This window comes from Melanotaenia boesemani, chromosome 15, assembly GCF_017639745.1.
Source record: "Melanotaenia boesemani isolate fMelBoe1 chromosome 15, fMelBoe1.pri, whole genome shotgun sequence".
Classification (NCBI taxonomy): Eukaryota; Metazoa; Chordata; class Actinopteri; order Atheriniformes; family Melanotaeniidae; genus Melanotaenia; species Melanotaenia boesemani.
Window position 1 is genome coordinate 15,187,430 of NC_055696.1, and position 22,732 is coordinate 15,210,161.

General features: G+C 36.5%; 1 protein-coding gene across 2 annotated transcripts in view; it reads right to left on the bottom strand.

The window, feature by feature from the left end:
- The window catches only part of kctd16b (potassium channel tetramerization domain containing 16b), a 95,626-nt gene that overhangs the window by 55,172 nt on the left and 17,722 nt on the right, over positions 1–22,732 (bottom strand). Inside the window, exon 2 of one of the 2 annotated variants that reach the window (XM_042009040.1) lies at positions 22,329–22,345. The exons of the other annotated variant lie outside the window; for it this stretch is intronic. Within the exon in view, the coding sequence (XP_041864974.1) occupies positions 22,329–22,345 (17 nt within the window). The remainder of the gene's footprint in view (positions 1–22,328; positions 22,346–22,732) is intronic. 2 annotated transcript variants of the gene reach the window in all.

Here is a 22,732-nt window from a genome sequence, read left to right on the forward strand (position 1 = left end):
ATGTATTGGCTTACAACCATGCCAAAGTAAAGACCACATGGAAGTTTACAGACAGTGACATTTGAAAATGTTTGAAATGAACATGCCTGTTTAGTTTTGCAAAAGGGAGCATAAATGAGACCTAAGCAAAACCATATGAAACCAAACTGTTTTTTCCCAACGGATTTCTACCACAATCCTCTTGTTTTCTGGATGCAAATGTTTAGCTACATGTGGTCTATTAATCTGAAACTTTACATTGCCCTGTACCCTGCTGTATCTACATCTAAATGTTTGTGCTTTTCAGACCAGTTATGGAGAATAGAGAACAAATACAGGTGGAGCAAGAAAGTTTTCATGTTTCAGTTTAAATTGAAAAAAAAAATGTTACTGCCTTGACAACGACATGTGCAATAGGGAACTTAGAGCAGTTCTAGATAAGTTAAATCATTAAGACCTCCTGGAGCCGTCACTGCCCTGCAGCCCCCAAAGGGTGAGAAACTGCAGTTTTCAGCTTGGTTTTCTAGCTTGGAGCATCACGTGACAGCTGCATTTTGCTTTACTGCACTGTGTCACAGACCATCAACTGGATATCAATACACTCGCCATTTTGACTACACACCATGGCGGATTCAGCAAACAAAGGCTAGAAGACATTATCAGAAGAAGCGAGGAAAAGAAAAAAGAGAGAAAGTGAGTTTCAACATCAGACTGACTTTTGTCAGTCAGTAGGTGCCAAATTAGCCAAAGATCAGTAGTACCCCTTTAATATAAAATCAGCTGAAAACAAACTGATTAAAACTATTTTTTAAAAAAGCATGAAAACAGAACTTATGTTGACAATCCTGTACTTGAACATTTTGTTTTACAAGTTTTATTTCTATTGCTGCTTAGTTGACATACTATCATATCAACAAACTGCTGACAGTGATAACTTGGTGTGACATGAAATTGCCCTTACCAAACCTTTGCCACCCACCCTTCTTTTTATTTCTATACTTACTTCCACTCTGTCTGTATATTTGTTCTATCAGCAGAATAAATATGCCAGTGGTGACTGAGAGTGTAAAGGTCATGTACAGGCCTCAGAGAGACAGGGGTGGGCAACTGAGGGCTAAATGTCATTCTCAGTCTGGCCAATGTAGTTCACTGCCAGAGGGGAGGTCACAAGGTCTGATGAAAACAAATCCATCACTTTGCTGTCCAGGTAACAGATCAGAGAGCTGAAGGCTTACAGGGACACACTAGAGCCCTACATTTTAGAAGCAGGGAGAATGTTGGATGGGAATAAATGGGAGTTGTGTCTGTTTTCGCTGTAGAGAGATAACACTGAACAACATGATGCTGAGCTGATGATGGCTGAAGTAGGAGATGGAGAGAGAAGGATATTTACCCTCCTCTTATTGTATTTATGGCTCTTTGTGATAATTATGATGATGATGATTACTTTTTAATTAGATGTCTAACTCTATAAAGTATATCTTGTCATTTTTTAACATAGTCTAAGATATAATATGAACGTTAATCATAAATACTGTAAGTAAGTCATAGTGTTTTGCATTTTTCAGAATTACAATCACATATAAACTCATTTTTTGATTCTTTACACCTCAACAGACACCATAGAATTACAAACAGAATAGGCATCCATAAAGCCTACTTCCCAAGATTTTAGAGCCTGTTTCCCTTTCACAGACAAAATGTTGAAAGTTGCAGATAATTAGCCAAGATCTGAGACAAGTGGGCAGTTCAATCAGCGGTCACTAACTGCTTTGTGTGACCGCTTCAAAGATGTGAATTGAGAGGCTGGCTGACTTTTACCGGCCTCTGGCTGAAAACAAGATGTTTGTTGTTTGATATTTTGGAGAAGCTGGAGAAGCAAGGAGCTGACCAATGAAAGTTCAAGAGACAGGGTCAGATGACATGAGGTCAGGGAAAACATGGAAAAGAAAAAAAAAACAAAACACAACAATATGAAAGACAGTATGATAAAATAAACTTTGCTCGGGAAATTTAGCGGAGTGTGGCTATATGTGGGTCAGAAAGCTTGTGGTTAAGTGTAGTGAAAAATCCTGAACCGTGTATGGCCTTGCAAAAAAAACCAAACAATTGGAACAATAGCACAATTTGATGGGGATGAAAATGTCATAGTCAAAACTTAGCTTTATGAGGTGCATCCTAATGTCTGTCTCCTGAACCAAAACCCAAACAGTTTAGTACTTTTGCAGCATAGATGATTGATTAAATTGCAGCTGACATAAAATAAGCTATGTCTCAAACCCCTGTGGTGCAATCATTCCAGAAATTTTGAGTTGAACAGGTTAATGCAAATGGCGTTGAGCATGGCGTTAAAAATTGTATGTTATTTTCATTCCTTGCAGCTTTAATTGGAAATGAAGGGGAATATTTAGAAGTGGATGCTTGCATGCTTGCATTACCCCTGTCTCTGACCTTGCTAAAGGATGCCATTGAGAGCCCCTAAGGTATTCATCAAGGTTTCATGTTGGATTATGTCTTGTTTTATTAGCTTTTTAAATGTCCATTCTTCCTTATTCTACCTAAAATTCTACTCAACATCTGCAATTTATGTGGAAATGCTGTCCAACCATCTACCTACTATCCTTTTTGTTAGGCTACAATGGGAGCCAAAATCTGTACCATCTAAGGAATGGCTAGAGTCAAGGTTTGATCTGTATTTTCCAAGTCCTTGAAATCTCTAAAGAGATTTATTGAAAAAAAAAAAAAAAAGGAAAATGGCACAGGCACAAGCTAACAAAAATTTTTAAAAAGCAATGATAAGCAGTAAGAAATGTGTACACATATTAACTGGAGAGGAATATACTTGTTGGGACAAAACATCACATTTAGCAAAGAATGGCTCTTTCAGAAATATCCAGGTAGGCTTTATTATTACTTTAATCCTTCATGGCAAAACAATCTATGGGGGAAAAAAAAGTATAATACAGGGAATCATCTGACTGTTAATGCACATACTGGCACGCAGTGCCTTGGAAGTTATTGCAGCAGCATACAACAGTTTGCAATATAAGGAGGTTTAGATGATGTAATGATATTCTAATTATAAAGCATAGTCTCTTTTGCTCTGTGAGTTATGAGCTCACAAGCTTATGAGTTCAATTCAATTCCTTTGCAGGTTCAGCTGTGAATGGCAGTGCAGGGTGTCCTTTAGAAAACACTCTGCAGTCCAGCATACCCTTAAAATTGGAATCTGGCCAAATTAAACATTTCTCCTGTTTTCCTTCAATAGAGACCCTTACAAGTTGCTTCAATGGACCCAAATTAGGCTCCACTTCTGATTTAGGCTCCTTTTAATTTGGAGTGAGTCTACTGCACTACAGCAGACCAGATCACATCATTGCTAGCATGCTGTGTTTGTGTCAGCCAAATGAGGTGGCTTTACACATTGCTCTCTCCTCCTTAGTTTAGCATCAGATGAGACTGCTGCTATCATCACAGTCTGCTTCATGCAGGTAATTCAGAGCTGTAAATTAATATAAAATTCCTATCGTTGTAGGCGCTGGTGAACTCACAGAGAGCAAAAGTTAGTATACTTCACACCTAAGTGTCCCGGCTGCCTGGTGAATTCAAACCTGGAATGCTCTTTCTGATTAAACTACTACATTTAATGTGTTTTTAAGTGTGTGAAGTTTGTACATTCATTTTGCTCCTCTTCAATTAGAAAACTGTGCATTTCTTCAGAGAAATTATGATTTGTATTTACTGTAAAAGAAACAATTCTGTCTAAGATGTACGCCTACACTTAGCTTTCAAACAAGGTAATGTCTAACATCAAATTATTCTCCTAAGGGGAAAATATCTTCATTCTTATATCTGGTAGAAAAAGACTGCTGACTCCATCTACTCCCAGGAAGTTTAGCCAGACAGGGTAATTGCTAATCGTTGAAGCCTGAGACACACCTAACAAGGCATGCTGGAACCCTCGCCTTCAGTGCACGCCATTCTCTGCGGCTCTCCGTGTGAAAGTGATAGGCTGTCCCTTAAGACCAGAATAATGTACATTTTGCTGCAGCATCTAATGGGCTAATGGGGTGCGCGTGGAAAAGAAAGGAGCACAGCTTCCACTTTGGCTGTTGTGGATAAAGAGAAGAGGAGGTGGTGAGGAGAAAAAGATGGAGAAGACTGGTAGTAAATTTAAGAAACAAAGAAATAAAGGGTAAAGAAAGAGAGTATGAGCCCCATGAGGTGGCATAAAATTGAAAACTTCTGAAGGAAAAAGTAAGTGAGACGAGCTGCAGTATCAGTCAGTATAGTTGTAGTAAGCGAGTGAGATGGATAAGCAGAGGAAAGGAAAGACACAGAAAGACTAACAGTAATTATAAAGATTGAAGATGAGGCAGACAGAAAAGAAAAATGGTGTAAGGAAACTAAGATATGGTGTTAGGGCAGACTGAAACTGTTAAAGCACTAAGAGGTTCAGCGGAAAAGCAATTTAGAGCTCTAATCAGATTGCAATTGAATGTGGGGGAATTAGACTTTGGCCCCAAAGCTGTCTTGGCTGCAAGCAGACACACTCAGCATCCTGTGCTCTTTAACCTCTGTGAGCCAGAGACACCAGATAAAAACCACACAACTCTGTCAGTGGGTATGAAGATGTAACTTATATGTAGGAATAAATGAAATCATGACAGATTAAATTACAGTATTGAACTGAGCTGTGAATTTTTATAATGCTTGGAGAACAATATTGTCCATAAATATACATTAAATCACTACAGTTACATAGAATTTTATTTGTTTTATTACTATCACTTTATTAATATTACAGAAATATTGACTAATTAAAAAATATGCAGGTCCAAATATGTCTGGATACTGACTTATATTTAGGTTTTTTAGCCGTTTGTCCAAACACATTTAAATCTTATAATCAATAGTTTTAAACTGAGTAGTTACAGCTTTGTTTCAGAGTATTTCTACCTGCATCAGAGAATGGCTTTATGTGTAGCTGCTTAATATGTAGACCATTCTTCTACAGGGGCTCCTATTAATTGGAGAAGTTAACTAAAGCATGAAGCTAATAAGAAAATGTCCAGTTTTGATACTTCACTGTATTTTTTTCACAGACAATGACTTCCTGATGTCTGAACTGGTTTTCCCCCGTGTGATACTTTGTCAGGCTCTTATAGTAGCTGTCTTACAATAAGTTGTGGTTTATTCATGGGTTTTGTCTGCCTATGCTTTTGTAAAATGCAGCTCAGTCAGTTTGAGCGCATGTGATCCACTCATCCATTGCAGAAGGTTCCACCTTTTATCCTCAAAAACTCCCGGGTGGCATCCCCAACTTGTTGTGAATCATTATCCATCTGCAGTGTGATGTGCTATATCTGAGCAGACTGTACATCTCTATAAACTTCAGAATGAATCCAGCTATTTCAGTCTTCTGTCACATCATCAAGAACCATTTAGCCGTTTGTTTTTGCTTTTGCAATGATTTGTTTTACATGCACTAAGAGCACTTTCAACGGCACATTGTGGGTTCACAGCTTTTGAATTAAATAATTATGCTTGGAATAATTTATCAATCCATTTGTCCACCCACCCATCCATCAGAGGCTCAGTACACCCTGGACAGGTCATTAGTCCATCACAGAGCTACAAATAACTAAAATAACAAATTTCTTTAGCATCCAAATCCAGTATTAAGCCTTATAACCTTCACCAAGCTATATATATATATATATATATATATATATATATATATATATATATATATATATATATATATATATATAAATCTAAAATTTTATTTAGGTCCATAACTTGGTTGGCCATTGCTTCACTTGATATAAAAATGAAACTCGTGCATTGTAAGACCCCTTTAACTGAAGATGTGCTGGTCTCTGTGTTTTTCCAATGACCACACATTTCAGTTCTGACAGCCTTCCTAATCATGTTCTAGCTTACTGAACCTTCAGAATAGGCTGCTTACCAAAGGGAATAATTTTCTACACAAATTGCTGTCAGGGCAAATTGGTGCAGTGGGCTGAACTTGAGTATTGTAGGTGATGGAGACAGAGAAATGATAACGAGGAAGGAGATAGAGAAAAAGCCAGGCCAAGAAAAGTATACAGGGAAGATGATGGGGCAACAGGGAGCTAGCTGGGATGGATGAGGTAATGCAGGTAGCAATGAAGGATATGCAGATGGATAGGGAGCAAAAAATAAATGAATGTTGAATGTGTGAAAGTAAAAGACAAATAATTGCAGGTGAGTCTGCAGCTGGTTTGCAGGATTATCTTAATAGGTAAAAATCCCTTTAGCCAGATGAAAATGCAACCTCTCACTCAACCATCGTTCCACAACTCTCCTGATACAGTGACATTCTTTTATATAATTGTGCCATTGTGTATAGGTGTAATCATGTGTGTGGAATGAAGAGGCGGTGCACAATGCCTCTGAATTTAAGTGAAAGTGGAAACTGAAATATATCCAACTGAAAACTACACACACACACACACAAAAAAAACTCTCTTACCTTCTTTCCGTTACTGTTTTTTTTTTTTTTTTTTACTCAGACGTCTTCTGTCTTTGTGTAACCTGACTATTTTGATGTGCATGAGACTTCTTTCCAAAGGCCCCAAACAGAGGAGGAAGCATTTGAAGAGAGAAGCAAACTTCCTTAATGGTATGTGGGTGGGTGGAAAGCACAGATCATCGCTATACCAGTGCAATGAATTTTATTCTGTAATATAAACGGAGTGAACTCCATAATATAATTCGATGGTACATGTGAAGCCCAGTTTTATTTCATGTTTAGATAGATAGATAGATAGATAGATAGATAGATAGATAGATAGATAGATAGATAGATAGATAGATAGATAGATAGATAGATAGATAGATAGATAGATAGATAGATAGATAGATAGATAGATAGATAGAGTATGTGTATATGATCAAATGTGAGAAGACTACATTTAAACATTTCAGCAGCACAGAGACAGACTGAATATTTCAGAAATATGGAGAAAGGCAGACAGAGACAAAGACCCAATTCCAAATTCATTTCAAATAGGGTTTTAGAGCAAGTAGTAAAACTTAGTTATAAACTATCTGGTGAAGTAACATAACCCACCTTCAAGCAGATTCATCTGATATTACCAGAAGTCTCTCTAATGTAATTAATAACAAGGCGACAAGTAGCGATTGTTCTGACATTTTTATTTAGCATGTACGAACTTCTACAAAATACACTGATGGCCAAAAACATATAATTCATTTCAAAGCTATTGGCCTAGTCAGCTTTTTTTCCACCAAAGAAAGCACTGTCCAAGTTGCTATCCTTTCACTCAGTCTTTTTATTCTATAATATCATCATAGTAACCAGCAACTCAGAGGGCTCTTGGGCGATCGTAGGCTCCCTCTTCTCTGTCCAGAAACAATAATCATTGCCTTCATGGGTCATTTCAACTGTCCTTTTTGAGCATTACATATTGTAGCAGCAGCACTTTTGTTCAAAACTTGTTTTCAATTTATTATATTCTATTGATGTAGTGAAGTACCATCAGATACTTCTCTTCTCTTCTCTTACATGTTCAAATTTTCAATTTAGGGACTGATTGAAGAGTTAACATGCATTTCAGTATTAGTAAAGCATATTTAATCACGTAGGTCTAGTCTAGTATTAAAGAGGTCTAGTACCTCAAAAGTTGACCCCAGCCAAGCGCTGAAACATGAATAAACAGCAAAGGAAAGCCGTTGTGATCGAACTATTCCAAACAATGGCAATATCAAGATAAAGGAACACTAGAACATGGAGAACATGGATGGTTCAAGAAAGAGCTGGCAAAAGCCTGGAACATGGAGATAACAGTTGTACCCGTAGTCATTGCATCACTGGGGTCCATGTCCCCCACACTGGAGAAGTGGCTCCTACAGATACCTGGAGAAACATCAGACATCTCCATCCAGAAGAGCACAGGCCTAGGAACAGCTAAGATACTGTGATGGACCCTCAAGCCCCAGGTTTCTGGTAGAGGACCCAAGCTCGAGATGAACAGCCGCCCACACTACCCAAGGGAGATGGGGGGTGGCTGAGGGAAGAAGGTTTTGTTTGTTTGTTTGTTTGTTTTAATGCATATTTATAATTTTAATACAAATATATTATTTATGATAAAATATTTCATATTAAAATCTCTACAAAGACAATAGGAAACACAGTAATGTAAACCAAGACTTACTTTTACAACTCCAGAAAGACTTTAGTGAACGCAACAAGAATACGTCACTATCCAAAGACAGAATGAACCTGTTCTGGTATATAGTAAATTAGGCATATCTCTGGACGTAGCACGCAGTTTCCCCATACAATGACAAATATGGTTTATAGTCCATGTTTTCACCACAAACAGCTCCACGCTTTCATAGATCCTCTTCAACTGACTTATCCCTTATTTTCTTCCTACTTAACTAGTTCAGAACTTTCCCATAGAAGTTGTTCTATGTTTTACCTGTTCATACATGTTTTCGGTAATTTATTAATTTATTCTGGACATGTCTGTATCTTGTCCCTGTGGGGATTAAACATACTTTTCTATTGTTTGGGTTTGCTTAGTAATACTTGTGTTATCATCCAATCTCCTTTGGCTCAGTTGACATCTGCTTAGAGGCAGCATCCCACAGAGCTCTGAACTGTCAGAGAAATGCTTTGCATAATCTGCATCCCTGTCGATCAGTATGGGACTCTGAACCCCTCAAAACCACTTCAGTTAATCACCCTGGCAACTCACCATGGCAACATACTCCAGACATTTACTAGTGGCCTAAAAGAGGTTGTAATCCAACGACATATATTGACTTGAGATCCATAAGCATGATACACAGAGACCCTTCAATGGGCTTGTGATCGCTTTTACTTAAGAAAAGATGATCAAAGATTTTATTAAACAAATCAAAAATTCCAAGAAGCAAATTCAAAATTTGTGATACCTATTTCATAATATGGGAATTATAGAAAATGTAAGGAGCTACAGTAGCAATTCAGAAGTTATTGTGGGAACCTGCGTTTGCCGCCTTCTTTTTATGTGCAGGCATGTTTCGCTTAAACCAGACAAGAAACAAAAATGTGAGTTAATGTTTAGTAAGCATACACTAATAAATAAAATGACTTGTACTCTACCCTTTCTGTTTATTTATGCATTTCTCTTTGATCCTTCGACAATGACTCATTCCACTTTAGATGGAAAAATTATTTTTTAATGTACACATTCACACGCATGCAAATGTAAATTATTCATAGTAGCTATATAACTTTCTTACTTTCTTTCTTTGATTATCATAGCAAAATATTAAAAGTTCCATTAACTGGAAATACATAGATTCTTCCTTGAATCATAATTATGCTCTTTCTTTTCACAGTGAGTATTGCTTTGTATTTGTTGGCCCTGAGATGTTAAATATGTTGAATAACAACAAAACCAAAACATCGATATTTTAAACTAAGAGAAAAAAAAATACGCCAAGAAACAAAGAAACATTTTAGTGTAAAACAAAATAGAAAATATGAACATATTACCAAGTACGACAACAAAACAGAAAATGTACTATTTTAGAAAACCAAACATTAAAACACACAACCTGACAAAAAACAACTAAATACTGTGTTTTCTGATCTGTACTGTTTTCAGTGTTAAAGCACTGACATCATCGTTGTTTTAGTCCAGCCAATTCCTCACAAAGCATGGCCAACAAAGGATAGAAAAGTTCATTCACCCACAATATATTATTCCACATCCAACTGCAACTATTTCTTCTGGGTTGTAAGTTTGACACAAACACATCCAAAGATGTGTTACATATCAAATTAAACCTCAAGTCTTTCAAGTCATTTTCTTTGATGTTTTCTCATTTTGATTTTGTGACAAAGACAAGTTAATGTAAAAAGACTTTCCTGTCATCCAAGAAAAAGAGGTGACTGGCCTTGGTCAAAACTGGAAGAAATTCAGTAACATGAATCTTCTTTTCTCCACCACTCTGCTCATACTTTTCTTAACAGATTATCACTTGGTTTAACTTTTCTGTGACCACATTGACACCCAACCGGTTGGCATTTATCAAACAGTTTGCATCTTCTGGTCTGTGAGATACTTTTGTGTAAAACACAGAGCTTCCAATTGCTCTGGTGAAGCTGTTCAGCAGTGACTTGTTGTTCTGAAACCCTCCCTGAGGTGGTGACATGAATATAAATTATATTGCTTTAAAGAGCATGCCTGAGGAGGCAAATTAAGATTAATTTCCTGGATAGCTGATTATAAAAGGACAACAGCCTCACTCAGTCTAGAGAGAGGATTCACCCTCCAGGCACAAAGGCTATCAGTGGCATTTTACTTTGAAAAAAAAAAAATAAAAGAAAGCTTACTTTCACTCTCTGCCATTGTGTGTCTCTCTCCTTTTCACTGAGGACAGCCTCTAATTAATTAATAGCCTGCAACTGTAAAATTACCTCCGCCCAGAGTTCTCCATTATGTGAAGAAGCCAAGTAAATGTTCTGTGGGATTGTCAAAGAAATTCATGAGCTTTAGCTACATCGTTATTAGGTTATCTTCACAGCATTCAAATTGTATTATGCAATGCACTAAGAGTCCCTGCATGCATATATTTGGATGCATAACACAACATGCATATGTGAATGTCTGTGCTGTAGAGATCCATGCTTGTCATGTCATTGTTTAATAAAGTTAACAGAGTGAAGCTGTTCAACATATTACTTTAGATCTATTAGCTGTTGTTGTCTCTAAATGAGAGATGTAGTTCCAGGGTCCACTGTTTTCTACCCACTCCTAAAGAAAAAGCTCTAAAGCGGCTAAATTCTTATGCTCTTCTTGTTTTGATTACTTGATTCATTTTTATATAGGTTTATTATTCTGAAGATCACAATGAGTTTATCACAGATGTTTTCCTAAAAGTAGCTGCAGAAAACTGAATGAATAGATGAGACTTGACAAAAACTTTGCTGGTAGTAAAGCAACAAGTTGAAAGATCCATAAAATCTCAGTGTAACCAACAGGTGATTTCACATAGTCATAGTGTTGACATAATACAAGACGTTAAAATGTTCCAATGGATCACCTGTATAGTAAAATAAATGCAGTTTAAATATATTTCCATATTCCAAGTTACATTTAATACTGATGACACCCAGCTCTATATAACTGTCTCACCAGGGGACTCAGGTAAAGCTTGAGTGTGTGCCTTAGTCAAATCAATACATGGTTGTACTAGAATTTTTTTTTTTTCATTTAAATCAAAACTGATCTTAAATCATTTTGTTTGAAACCAAAGAAGGGCCTCAGAGGGTCAGTGCCCTGCTTCATTTAGCAATAATTAAAAAAAAACAAAAAAAAAAAACAGATCAAGCTAGAACAATCTGTGTTACTTTGGATTTGAAGAATGTGTCTATAATAAGGGGGCTGGTGGCTCACATGATTTAGAAAAACCTATTCAATCATGTGTTTTCAACAGGCTTACAGACAACTGTGTTTTTTCCACGTCACTAAAAATTTGCTAAAATACTGCAACTAATCCAGACTGCTGCTGCTTGTGTCTTTGGGTCTGAAAAGGTTTCACACAGCTTTTAATTAGGATTTCTTCTGTAATCTATTTTCTTTTAATATGAACACTGATGATGATGATGATGATGATGATGATGATTATGATTATGATGATGATAGTAATGATGATGATGATCACAATGGTCACAATAATATATTTTTCACTGGCATTTGTTTGTTGCCTGTAACTCACTGTATGTATTTTCTTGTCTGTTCCTTTTGACAACATACAGCACATTGGGTGGCTTTGGTTACTAAATGTGCTTTATAAATAAATGTCCCTTCCCTGTAATGTAAATACTGTATACAGATGCTGCATGGCTGCTCTACTGTATTGTCAGTCTGAGAACCTAATAAAAATTAACCTTGTAAAATACAATGAGTTGATATAATATATATTAAATTAAGTTACCTGAATGAAAATGTACAAAATCACCTCATCAGTTGCAATATTAAAACCTACTTTTATGCTTATGTGTTCTTATTTTTATATTCATCTTATTCAATTTACATCTAGTTTATTAACGGTAAATTACCTGCAGATGTGATTTGGGGGACTAATGAATACTTTTTGTACATTTTGCTAATAATTTCTTTCAAGTTAGTCCACAAATGTTGGACTTTTGGGTGTAACCATGTGTATGTTGCTAATATTTGTTACTTAAGTAATTCATAGGTGGACACACGAAAAGTCAGCTGGATCAGTTAAAATTAAACTTCCACTCAACTTCATTGTTTATAAGGCTCAGATTTTTTTCCCTTTAGAAACACATTTGTGTGGATCATGAACAAATGAGTCAATAAACATAACATTATAAAATGATATATTAACTACATCAGGGAATATGATACTTCCAGTTGTTCAGATGTTAATGTAGAGCTTAGCTTTCACTTGTATTTCACCTGACTATGTCTGTCAGCTCTGCCCCCATAGGAGTGATCTCAAGAGCTTTTACTGAGACATCTGCCAATTTTTGGGAAATTGATATTGAACTTCTTTTTTCCAGACCAAATGTACCCCTAAATGTCTTTGACAAGTTCTTTGATTATTTTTTTTTTTTTTTTTTTTTGCTGCAGAGTGCAGAAGAAAGGCAGATCAGATTGTGATCAATGATTTACTCGGCCAGCAGCCACGAGTTAGATATTTTTATTTGTCTGGAAGTTCATGTCAGATTTATATTTGTAGCCTGAGAATATAAAAAGATAAGAAGCAAAGCTAATCTGAAAAAGAAAAAAAGAAAGTAAAAGACATGAGAGACAGCCCTGCAAAAAGCATGATGACAGAGTGCACCTTTGAGATTGAGTTTCTCCCGTAATGTTTTTTTTTTTTTTTTTTTTTTTTTTCTAGCATGGCTAGACAGCAATTTAAGGGACTTTGAAGCCCTTTTTTACTGAGCTACAGACCAACATGCTCAAGTAATTGCAGAAGAAGTCTGAGTCATACCCTTTGACCTAACCTACATTCTGAACAAACATTCACCAAACATTACCTTTCAGACACTTGACACCAGGCTTAAGGCCGGTGGACCATAAATCATTTATGTACATGCATACTAGTTTGTGCACTGGTGGGATTCGATTGTGTAATTGTGGGCTTTGATGCAAATATACTAAGCATACATTCATGAATTAAACCAAATTAAGCCAAACGTTTCACGCAAACATTACATGACTACCAACCAGTTAGAAGTGCAAACAGCTTGACTAAATCTTTTGCAAATTCCACATAAAAAATTATGTTAAAAGATAAAGGAATTATAAGAGCACACCCATGAAAACATCTGATTTTACCCTTACTACAACTGTATATTTTAGGATTAAGTTGCTCTTTTACTAGGTTTTAAAATGGATCAAAGCCATTTTCATCTTGATGTGTGATTTATTGACTAGCCGGAAACCATGCTGTGAAACTCCTGCAGCAGATGGTTCATGTTGAGCAACAGTATTTGTTTACTTTAAATGTACAACCACTTTGACTTTGTAGTAGTTTATGTCTTTTCTCATAGTTTTTATGGTGGTATTTGTTTCAAATAAGGATGATTTTGAATAAGTAAAATAAGAATTGATACGTTTTAGGATCTGCACTTCAAGCACTCAAAGTCAAGTAATGGATCAGTGGAGATTCAGTGGAGTGTATTAAGTATTAATTCAAATGCATCAATTTCATCAAAATTACATCAAAAGTCATCCTAATAAATTGTAGTGTTTTTATTTCAAGGGCCACACTTTCTATTCCAATCGTCTTCTAAACTCTCCCAAATGATCTACAAGACAAGTCAGCCTAATATTAATATAGTGTGTTTACAGCTCAAACATCCCATTACACAGTCATGGACACACTGGTGCTTCCTTCCTTTCACTGGCAACCCCGTATGTTTTAGACTTGATTTTAAAGTTTTGCTCTCGGCTCATAAAGCACTCTAACCAACATGTGTGCCTACATGGACACTCAGGACAAATGACCTTTGCTTTAAGATGGCTGAGCCTTTGTAGTTGTCCACATAAGTGCGGCAGGCTCAAAATCTGCTTGGTTTCAAGTACAGGTCTTTTTATTCATTTGCTTTTAATCATTATAAGAACCTTTGTCAATAGTGTAACTTTATAACTTTAAATTTGGTCTTTTATATGTTTTTGCTGTACAGTGGTCCCTCATTAATTGCGGGAGTTACTTTCTAAAAACAACCCACAATGGGCGAAATCCGCAAAGTAGTCAGCTTTATTTTTTTACAATTTTTATAAATGTTTTAAGGCTGTAAAACTACACACCCAATACACTTTTCTTAGACCAGCATTAACATTTTCACACTTTTCTCTCTTGTTTTAACTCCCTCAAAGTTCAAACCTTCGTAGAAAAATAAGTCCAGTATTATAGAATGAACACAGAACACAATGCGCTGTAAAGAAAAGCATGCAAAACTGCATTAAAACAAATCTGTGAAACTGGTGAAAAGGTGAAGCGATTAGTCTGATTTACTTGTTTTAAATGTGTGTTGTACATAAATTTGACTTGAAAACAAGTAATGTGTTTTCAAGTCAAATTTATATTCACCCATAATCAGGCACAATCATAATCCTGTGTGATCTGACCACTGAGACACTCTGAAATTAGTAAAAGTTGGATTTGCCCAGTAACTCTGTGATTATTTTGTTTCCAAAATTACATATGTAGCCTTCAGGCAGGACTGCCCTCTCCAAGTACCCCTATATTAATATAGAAAACCATTTACTTGAATTAGTAATCTCCATAAATTACACATAACCTTGAGGAAAATGTTTTTTTCAAGCTGGTGTGTATCCATAACATGGTACTTGTGTGTAAAATGATCACAATTAATACTACAGGAATAAAAAAAAGTTTAAATTACATTTAAAATCTCCATCTCTAGCTGTTTCTAACAACCTACTTCTTTTTGTTTACAAAGATCCAGGGCTCTTCTAGCTGGGCATTTCCAAAATCAGGATGAATAATCCATGCACATTTAATTTTCTACTGTATGCTGTGAAGTTTGTATTCCCCGAAGCATGCTGGCAGATATATGAACTGAATTCAATAGAGCATCCCATTTGAGACCAGACATTTCCCGAAGCCATCAGCATTGGTATCTTAATCTACAAGACATGGTACACATTTCATTAGAACAATCACAACTTCAAAGGCCTCCATCCTGGATGTCACTGTAAGAAATTTTTAGGGAAAACCTTACAGTCATGTTATTGTAAGATGTTCTACACAGCAGAGTTTCTTTTGGTTTTTCTCAGGCTGCCGCAAAATGAACACCGATGAAAATTGGGATAATTTGCTCTTTCATCTTGCCTTTTCACAATGTCTCGCTGGATTTCTGATCATGTGGCAAGTCCTCGGAGAGTTAGAAGGAGAGACACATTTTAGTTGCCTTTAGGGGCTTTGTGATGGTGTGTGGTGTATGAAATGATACTGTAATTTTCAAGCTTTGTGAGTTTCCCTTCAGTTAATCCGGTTGTTTCCAGTCAGATGTTGTACAGTAAATTTTTGACTAAATTTAATTTTTCGGGATGCTTGGCATGCACATGAATTACTATATACACTACATATATATATATATATAAGTTTGGGGTCACTTCCCTATGGAATCCCATGGCAAAGTGACCCCAAACTTATATATATATATATATATATATATATATATAAACAAAAACAAACCAATAAATGAATATAGCTTCTCTGCTTTTTATTAGATTTTTATCAGTCACTAAAAGAGATGATACATCTTTTCAAAGGGAAGCAAAGCTCTATATTACTGTCTCACCATTGCAAATATATACTGCAGCGTTGATCATTGAGCAATTAAGTTATTTTCAGTATTAAGAAAGAGTGTGCAAAAGCACTAGATGTGGATATATGTGAGATGTGTTGCTGCACAGCACAATAATTGTCATCTTCAGCTTTACTAAAAGAGATGGTCCAGTTCTGTTCTGTAATTTAAGTAATTTTCTATACTTATTGAGTATTTTCTTTTTATTTAAGCCTAAATATTGTCTTTGTTTTCTTAGAAGGGATAATGATCGTAAATATTTTAATTGACTTTGTGAATCTTTTGTTGACTACTTAAATATTGGGGATTTTCACTGTATCGAGTTTGTCCGATGCCACCTTGTTTGACCACCCCCATGTAAAATGTTCAAGATCTGCCAGTGTGTTGGCATAAAAGGGTATGTATATGGTATGCATGCCATTTTGCTGGCAGTGGGAGCTGTGGATTCTCTCGAGGCCCACGACTGCTAACGGCTTCCCTGTCAGAGCGCCGCTTTATCTGATGATCCAGGAGCAAGTGAAGCAATGGTGAAACCTAGCCCACAGAGTAGAAATATCACTTGATAATACTAGATCACACACCTCTTTTATAGCACATGACCTTACAATTTATGGTGCATATAATATGGGTGATACACATGGGAAACTTCCAAGGGAGACAGAGATTATGGTCTAGCTTGGATAAATTTGTGACAGTTGGAAAACAAACTAAGGGATATGAGTGAATGAGTAATTTGCTCTCCCACAGCTGAGGTGCCTTTGAGAAATGTTTTCAACTTAAACAGTTATTGCTCTGATGGATTTCTTTAGACAAAAGCAACAGAAGACTGTTTGCTCTCAAGAGCTGATAAAACAAGGCAATCCTGAAAAAAGCTGGTCTTAGTGAAAAAAGAAAATCAAAGAAAGTAAAACAAGCATAACAATCCCTTTTTTTAAAATCTCATTGCAGATCCTGATTAACCATTCATCTGTTTCTTGGAATTTTGGCATCACTCACCAACCCCTCCCTCAGTCAAAGTGGGGATCTATAGATATATAACTGAGCTCTATCCACCATCCAGTCTCTCAGCACTTTCTTGAAGTCTCCTTTAACCCTGCAAAAATGTACTTTGCTTCACTCATTTACTCATTTACTATCTACTTTTCACTATAGTGAAAAGTAGATATGGTAATATGTTAATAGTCTAAGCTGCTAGCTCACTTAGTAAGCATCATGCCCCTTTCAAATAAGATGCAGCAACCACTTGCACTTAGATCATTTTCAAGCATGCATCAGCACGACTGCACAGGACTCATTGACTTTCTGCCGGGGATTCATTGCTTAAGGGGTGACTGTGTGCAAAGTCAAACAGGGTGCAGCCACGGCTGTGAAAACCCTGCTTCCACAGAGGCAATGGCTGTCTGGACAAAACAGCACAGTGAAAATTTAGAAAGATTCAAAAATCAAGAAAAGAATATAAGGATAAATTAAGCAATATTTATTTAATTAATCTTTTTCTCATTTGTTTTTTCAAATTTTAACAGATAATTTCTCCTTTCACATGCAAATCCTGTCTAGTGTTTAATTGGGACCTATTACATGAGTGGGTATGAATAAAGCATTTAATGGGGCTTTCCTACCCTAACAACCAACTGAGAGTAATTTAGTGGTGCTTCTTGAGAAAGGCTTCAATTCTTCAAAGTTGGAATGAACAAGGACTTGAAGACCCTGGCATTTCTTTGAGTGTTTCTCCAGAGACACGCAGTCACCTGAACTTAACCGAGAAACAACTGAACTACTGCCTGTAGCAGAAACCTGCATCTACTCAGTTGCTCTAAACTGTTATTCAAAGATGGAGTCATGATATCCTGCACCATAGGTCTCCAGCACCTTGCTTCCCCCAAAATGAAGTCGTTGTGACTCACATTCATCACACCATAACCAAGTTGATCACAGGAAGCCCTCCGCTCAGCATGAATGCACAAAGTCATCACTTCAGTTGACTGGTAGCTACGTGCAATATATGAGAGGCATCCATTCACATTAACACCCCATCCACTCACACCACATCACTCACTCTCTCTGGGTTGCTCCATATTGATAATGGATTCCTGTTTTACCATCAGCATCACAGTGAGAGAGTGTTGCTGTTTGTCTGTAGTGTAAAAATGTGTGAAAAAAATCCCTGTCTCATTTTCTGGATGTTTAGAAGACAGTGCTTTGATTTCATTATCTAAATGACACTAACTTACATTTCAGTCATTCAGAGTCTGGCAGGGATGAACAGACATATGAACACACCCAAGCATGGAGACAGATATAAAGTGCAAATGGGGTGAATATGAACAGAAAGGCTTGAAACATGACTGACATAAACCCCGAGCACTGACTTAATTAATGTGACAGGCAAAGTTTGATGATTTCATTAAAGTTAAAGCTTAAAGTTAAGTTAAAACTCATAATGTGAAGTATTTTTGTTAGCAATAGGAAAGGAATTAATCAATGCAGAGAGAGGACAAATAAATAGTCTTTTAAAGAGAAGCAATCCGAAAGTCACATGAGTCATTTTTAAAACAAAATGGAAAAATTGAACCCAGAAATACGAATTTGTTCACCAGAAAAAAAGAAAAATACAAAGAGGGGTAAATTGTTCCAGAGCCACCCAGTGTTTTCAATATGATAATCAAAGTTGAAATGTTTTTGCATTCTTTCTGATTAATCAAGTGCACTCATGTAAAAAGGTATCACCTTGACTGCAACTACACCTGAAAAACAGTTGAAATGAACAGTGATTACCCACTAAGTTCAACAGCCAGCATGTTTACATGGCACTGCAAAACAATGATAATATTGTGTTATTCCAGCTAATATTGAACTGTGAAAATGCATGTGAACAAAATCAGATCAAATTATGGCTAACATAGCCAGAAACTGGGGTGAAGGTTAATTAACTCCTGCTTGTATGTGCTCAACTAGACTCAGATGGGCCTGGGCACAGCACATCTACTCCAGACCTTGTTTTTGCATCCCTTTGTAAAAAAACAGTAAAGAGTAATTGTCCCAGTATAGTTGCTCTCATTCATAGTGTCCTGTTTATTTTTCCAGATGGAGAGACATGTCAGAAAATTCAGACTGAAAAGCAACTTTTCAAGGGTCCATGTCTTTCTGTTCCTACTTTAGTCTTCATTTGTTTATGTTAAAATGCAAAGATGACTATTTAAGTAATCTTGTTGTTTAGTATTGAAAAACAAAATACCAAATAAAGTCTTTTTTCACCAAACCAATGAAAATAGCAAATTGTTTTACATTAATTTTAGGAATTTTTTTAATATAAATAAAATAACATATTAAGGATATGTATTGTTTATTCTGCACCGATTACATCCAAAAGTGCCCTGCTGCAACCTCTTACCACTGCTTTGCCCCCACCCCTGTAAAAATTTCCTTGATCCACCACTGTCTGAAACATTTCAGTGAAAAATTTAATTCTGCTTCCATGCTTGTATGCCTGGACAAGGACAGAGGTCCAGTTTTATGGCCAGTTCAAACTATAGTTTGACTTAACTGCATGTTACTGCACTGAATGAATAAAAGTTTTTATGGTATAGTGACTAAATGATTAAATGAATGGGGCATCATTAAATTAAACATCACATATTTTTGCATTATTTATTCATGGTATTAATTTACATTGCCTCACATTACTGATTTTGAGTCATGTATTTTTCATCTCTTAACCTCCACTGTCAGCAGTCTGTCAACAACCTTATTCTCAATGAAAGTGGCTTACAGTAACATGGTGTAGACTAGTAAACATGGAAAAACAAGTCTTTAGAGAAACCTGAATGGAAAAAAACAATAGAAGGAGAGGGAATGTGGACATTTGCATAAATATTCTCTTATTTATTGTTATTAAAATAGGACTTGCACTAGATGAGAAAAAATATGTCATGTACAGGTCGATTATTTGTCTTTTTCAGAAATTAAATATTCTTATTTTTAAATGAATTCTCATACAAGCAATTCTGCATTTTTCGACTTTAAGCTTTTATGTGCCTAAGTATGCCAAATAAGTGAAAATGGCATAAAGATTTGGTTGGTGTTAAAATATTTGATCATGAAAAGCTTTAAAATTCAATGTAAAAAGAGCCATAGTCAAAGCCATAACCCACAATGTTAAACAACCACTGGTTGTTTGGCCAGAGATTTGGGTGTTTGGGGTATGTTATGCTAATAGCAGCTAATGCAGCCAAGTACCTATAGCCACAGGCAGGGATATGTGGAGGCAGGCTATAGAGCTCTGGTAAGCTCACTGCTTTCTGACCAATCTATCAACCAACCTGTTCTCATCACAGTAGGGGTAGGTTTTTCAATCTCTGTGCCAAGGCCAGCTGCATTTGAGACATGCATGATTACTATCCTGGGCCATAACTCAACAGGTGCAACAATATTAGACACAACAAGCAAAATGTTGAAGTGTCTCCATAGTGCAAACACCCACATTAGGAGGTTGGAGTTGATGGATTCATGAGACTTATTTTCAGGACCACTCTATTTTGAAGAATTATATTCCTCCCATTCTTTTGCTTTTCCTTTTAAGTTGCTATTTACTTTTTATTCAAATCGTTCGTAAGACTTTATCAACATATTTGTACATTTCTAGCATACTCTGCTACAGCAAATATTCCCTTTAAACTAAAGCTCTCAGAATAAATGTGTTAATACAAAGAAATGCATTTGTGGAATTAAAGAATTTATTTTTTTTTACGCATTAATGCATGCTCATGATGAACCATGAAATATATCCCACAAATAACCACTTAGTCTTCACATATGACATTCTGGTCCAAACTCCTTACCAGTTGGTTGCAGTATTGCACCAAATCCTTGCATGCCCACCGTCAAGAGAAGAAGAAGAAGAAGAAGATGTCGAACGTAATGGCTAATTGTATTTAGAGCAAGATGAAAGAATCCAAAAAAGACATGACGGCCCTTTAGAGAGGAGGTTTAAAATAATTTAAAAAAAAGGAGACAATACAATCTATATAAATGCTATAATTTGCAGAAGGAGCAGAAACGAGTTTTCATTACACTGAAGCACCTTCATCTCAACAAGCAAGTATTTGTTGAGGCTGCAGTTTCATCTTTAACACCTAGTTTTCGGCAGACCTCAAGGTATTTATATTTTAAAATGTGATTAGTCATGGTTAATCCACAGCTATCCTGTGATTTGTCAGATTAAAAATTTCAGTCGTTTGACAGCTCTGCTTTAAACCCTTAAAATAAGATGTTGAACAAATCCAAAGTCATTTACTTATGTAAAGAATCTATACATGCATGCTTTGTTTCATGATGTAACATTTAGTTCTTCACTGGTTGTGCAACATTGCTTTGAATGCATGAATTTTGTCACTGAACAAGAAATCAATGCTGGGAACATCTGTTGCATAACACCCGGGCAGCATGACAAGCACATACATATTTTTTAGAGTGTCTGATCTTGCTTTTAAAGACACATGTCTGAGATGTGAGATGTGATATTAGAGGCAAACATTCACTAGTCTTTTGCATTGCAAGGTTGGCTTGTTGTCAAGGTATTCTAAGCAAGGAAATATGAGAGAAGACCCTGAGGCAAACACATAACATGATGCTGGGATTAAATAGCTCATTTGGCCTGAAAACACCTAGGGAACGTGGGCAGGAAAAGTCCATCAAGGCCACAGTTTAAAATCAACTGCACTCAATGCATTAATAAGTCTTATGAGATAAATCTTTGGTCAGTTTGTTTAGTATTAATTAAGCAGGCAGTTCTAACAAACTAGCAACCCAGCTTGACTTAAGACATAGTTACCTCTGCTGTTAAGGGGAGATCATATTTTTTCAGCTCATACAACCTCAAAACCGCCCCAAAAGACCTCAAAGTTTCCTCAAAAGGCCATTTTTTTCCACCAGCTTTTCTCCTTTCATATAGATTGGCAGAATAACAGCTAACAAGAAACCCAGTCTCACTTATAAGTTACTCCGAGTCCCCTTCATCCTTTGTGTTCTAACCAAGAGAAGCTCATTTCACAATCTCATGGACAGCTGAACACATGGTTTGTTATGTGAAATAGGTTTACTGTAAGAGTGGCAAACTGCCAATAGTTGCATCTTGTGTGCTGATATTTAACTCTGCATCCATCTCCCTGGTGAAGAAAAAGAGTACAAACTAAGTCAAAGTGTGTCAGAGAGTGAGAGGAGTCGAACAGTAAGAAGGAGGATAATAAAAATGTTTTGGCTGCAGCTGATTTTTACTCCTCAGGCACTTGGAGCGAAACAGAGAGCCAGGGATGAAGACAGAGCATCGAAAGCAACAACCCTCACAGATAAACAGAGCCAAATAACAGATACACCTCACTCTTGCAGGCCAAAGAAAATGTAGAAGTGAGGCAACAACAGAGGACAGTCAGAATGAGACAGAAGAGGAAGCAGTGAAGAGAGCACCTACCAAACACTCCACTTCAACTGCCAGTAGAGTACATATGGGGAAGGAAAGAGAGGGAGAGGAGGGTTAATTAGCGATAAAACTGTCGTGTGAGACAAAATCTGAGAGCAGTTAAGCCTAGCGAAAGAGACAACAATGAAAAGCATTTCCCTGGCAGCTTTGCCGCTCCAGATGTGGTGTTTGACTCAGTAATACTCCAGCCAGAGATTGTTTATGGGAGACAGAAGGCTGTGCTCTCAGCGTAACACCTTTACACTTTAAATCCCTGAGAGGAAAATACAAAATATGTGATCCGCTCATCTGGATGACGATCAAATGCTTGAGGTTGCAGATACAAAACAGGAAAGTGTGATCTAAGGAAAAAAACAGATCAAACTGAAAAAAATATGCTTGTAGTATACATACGT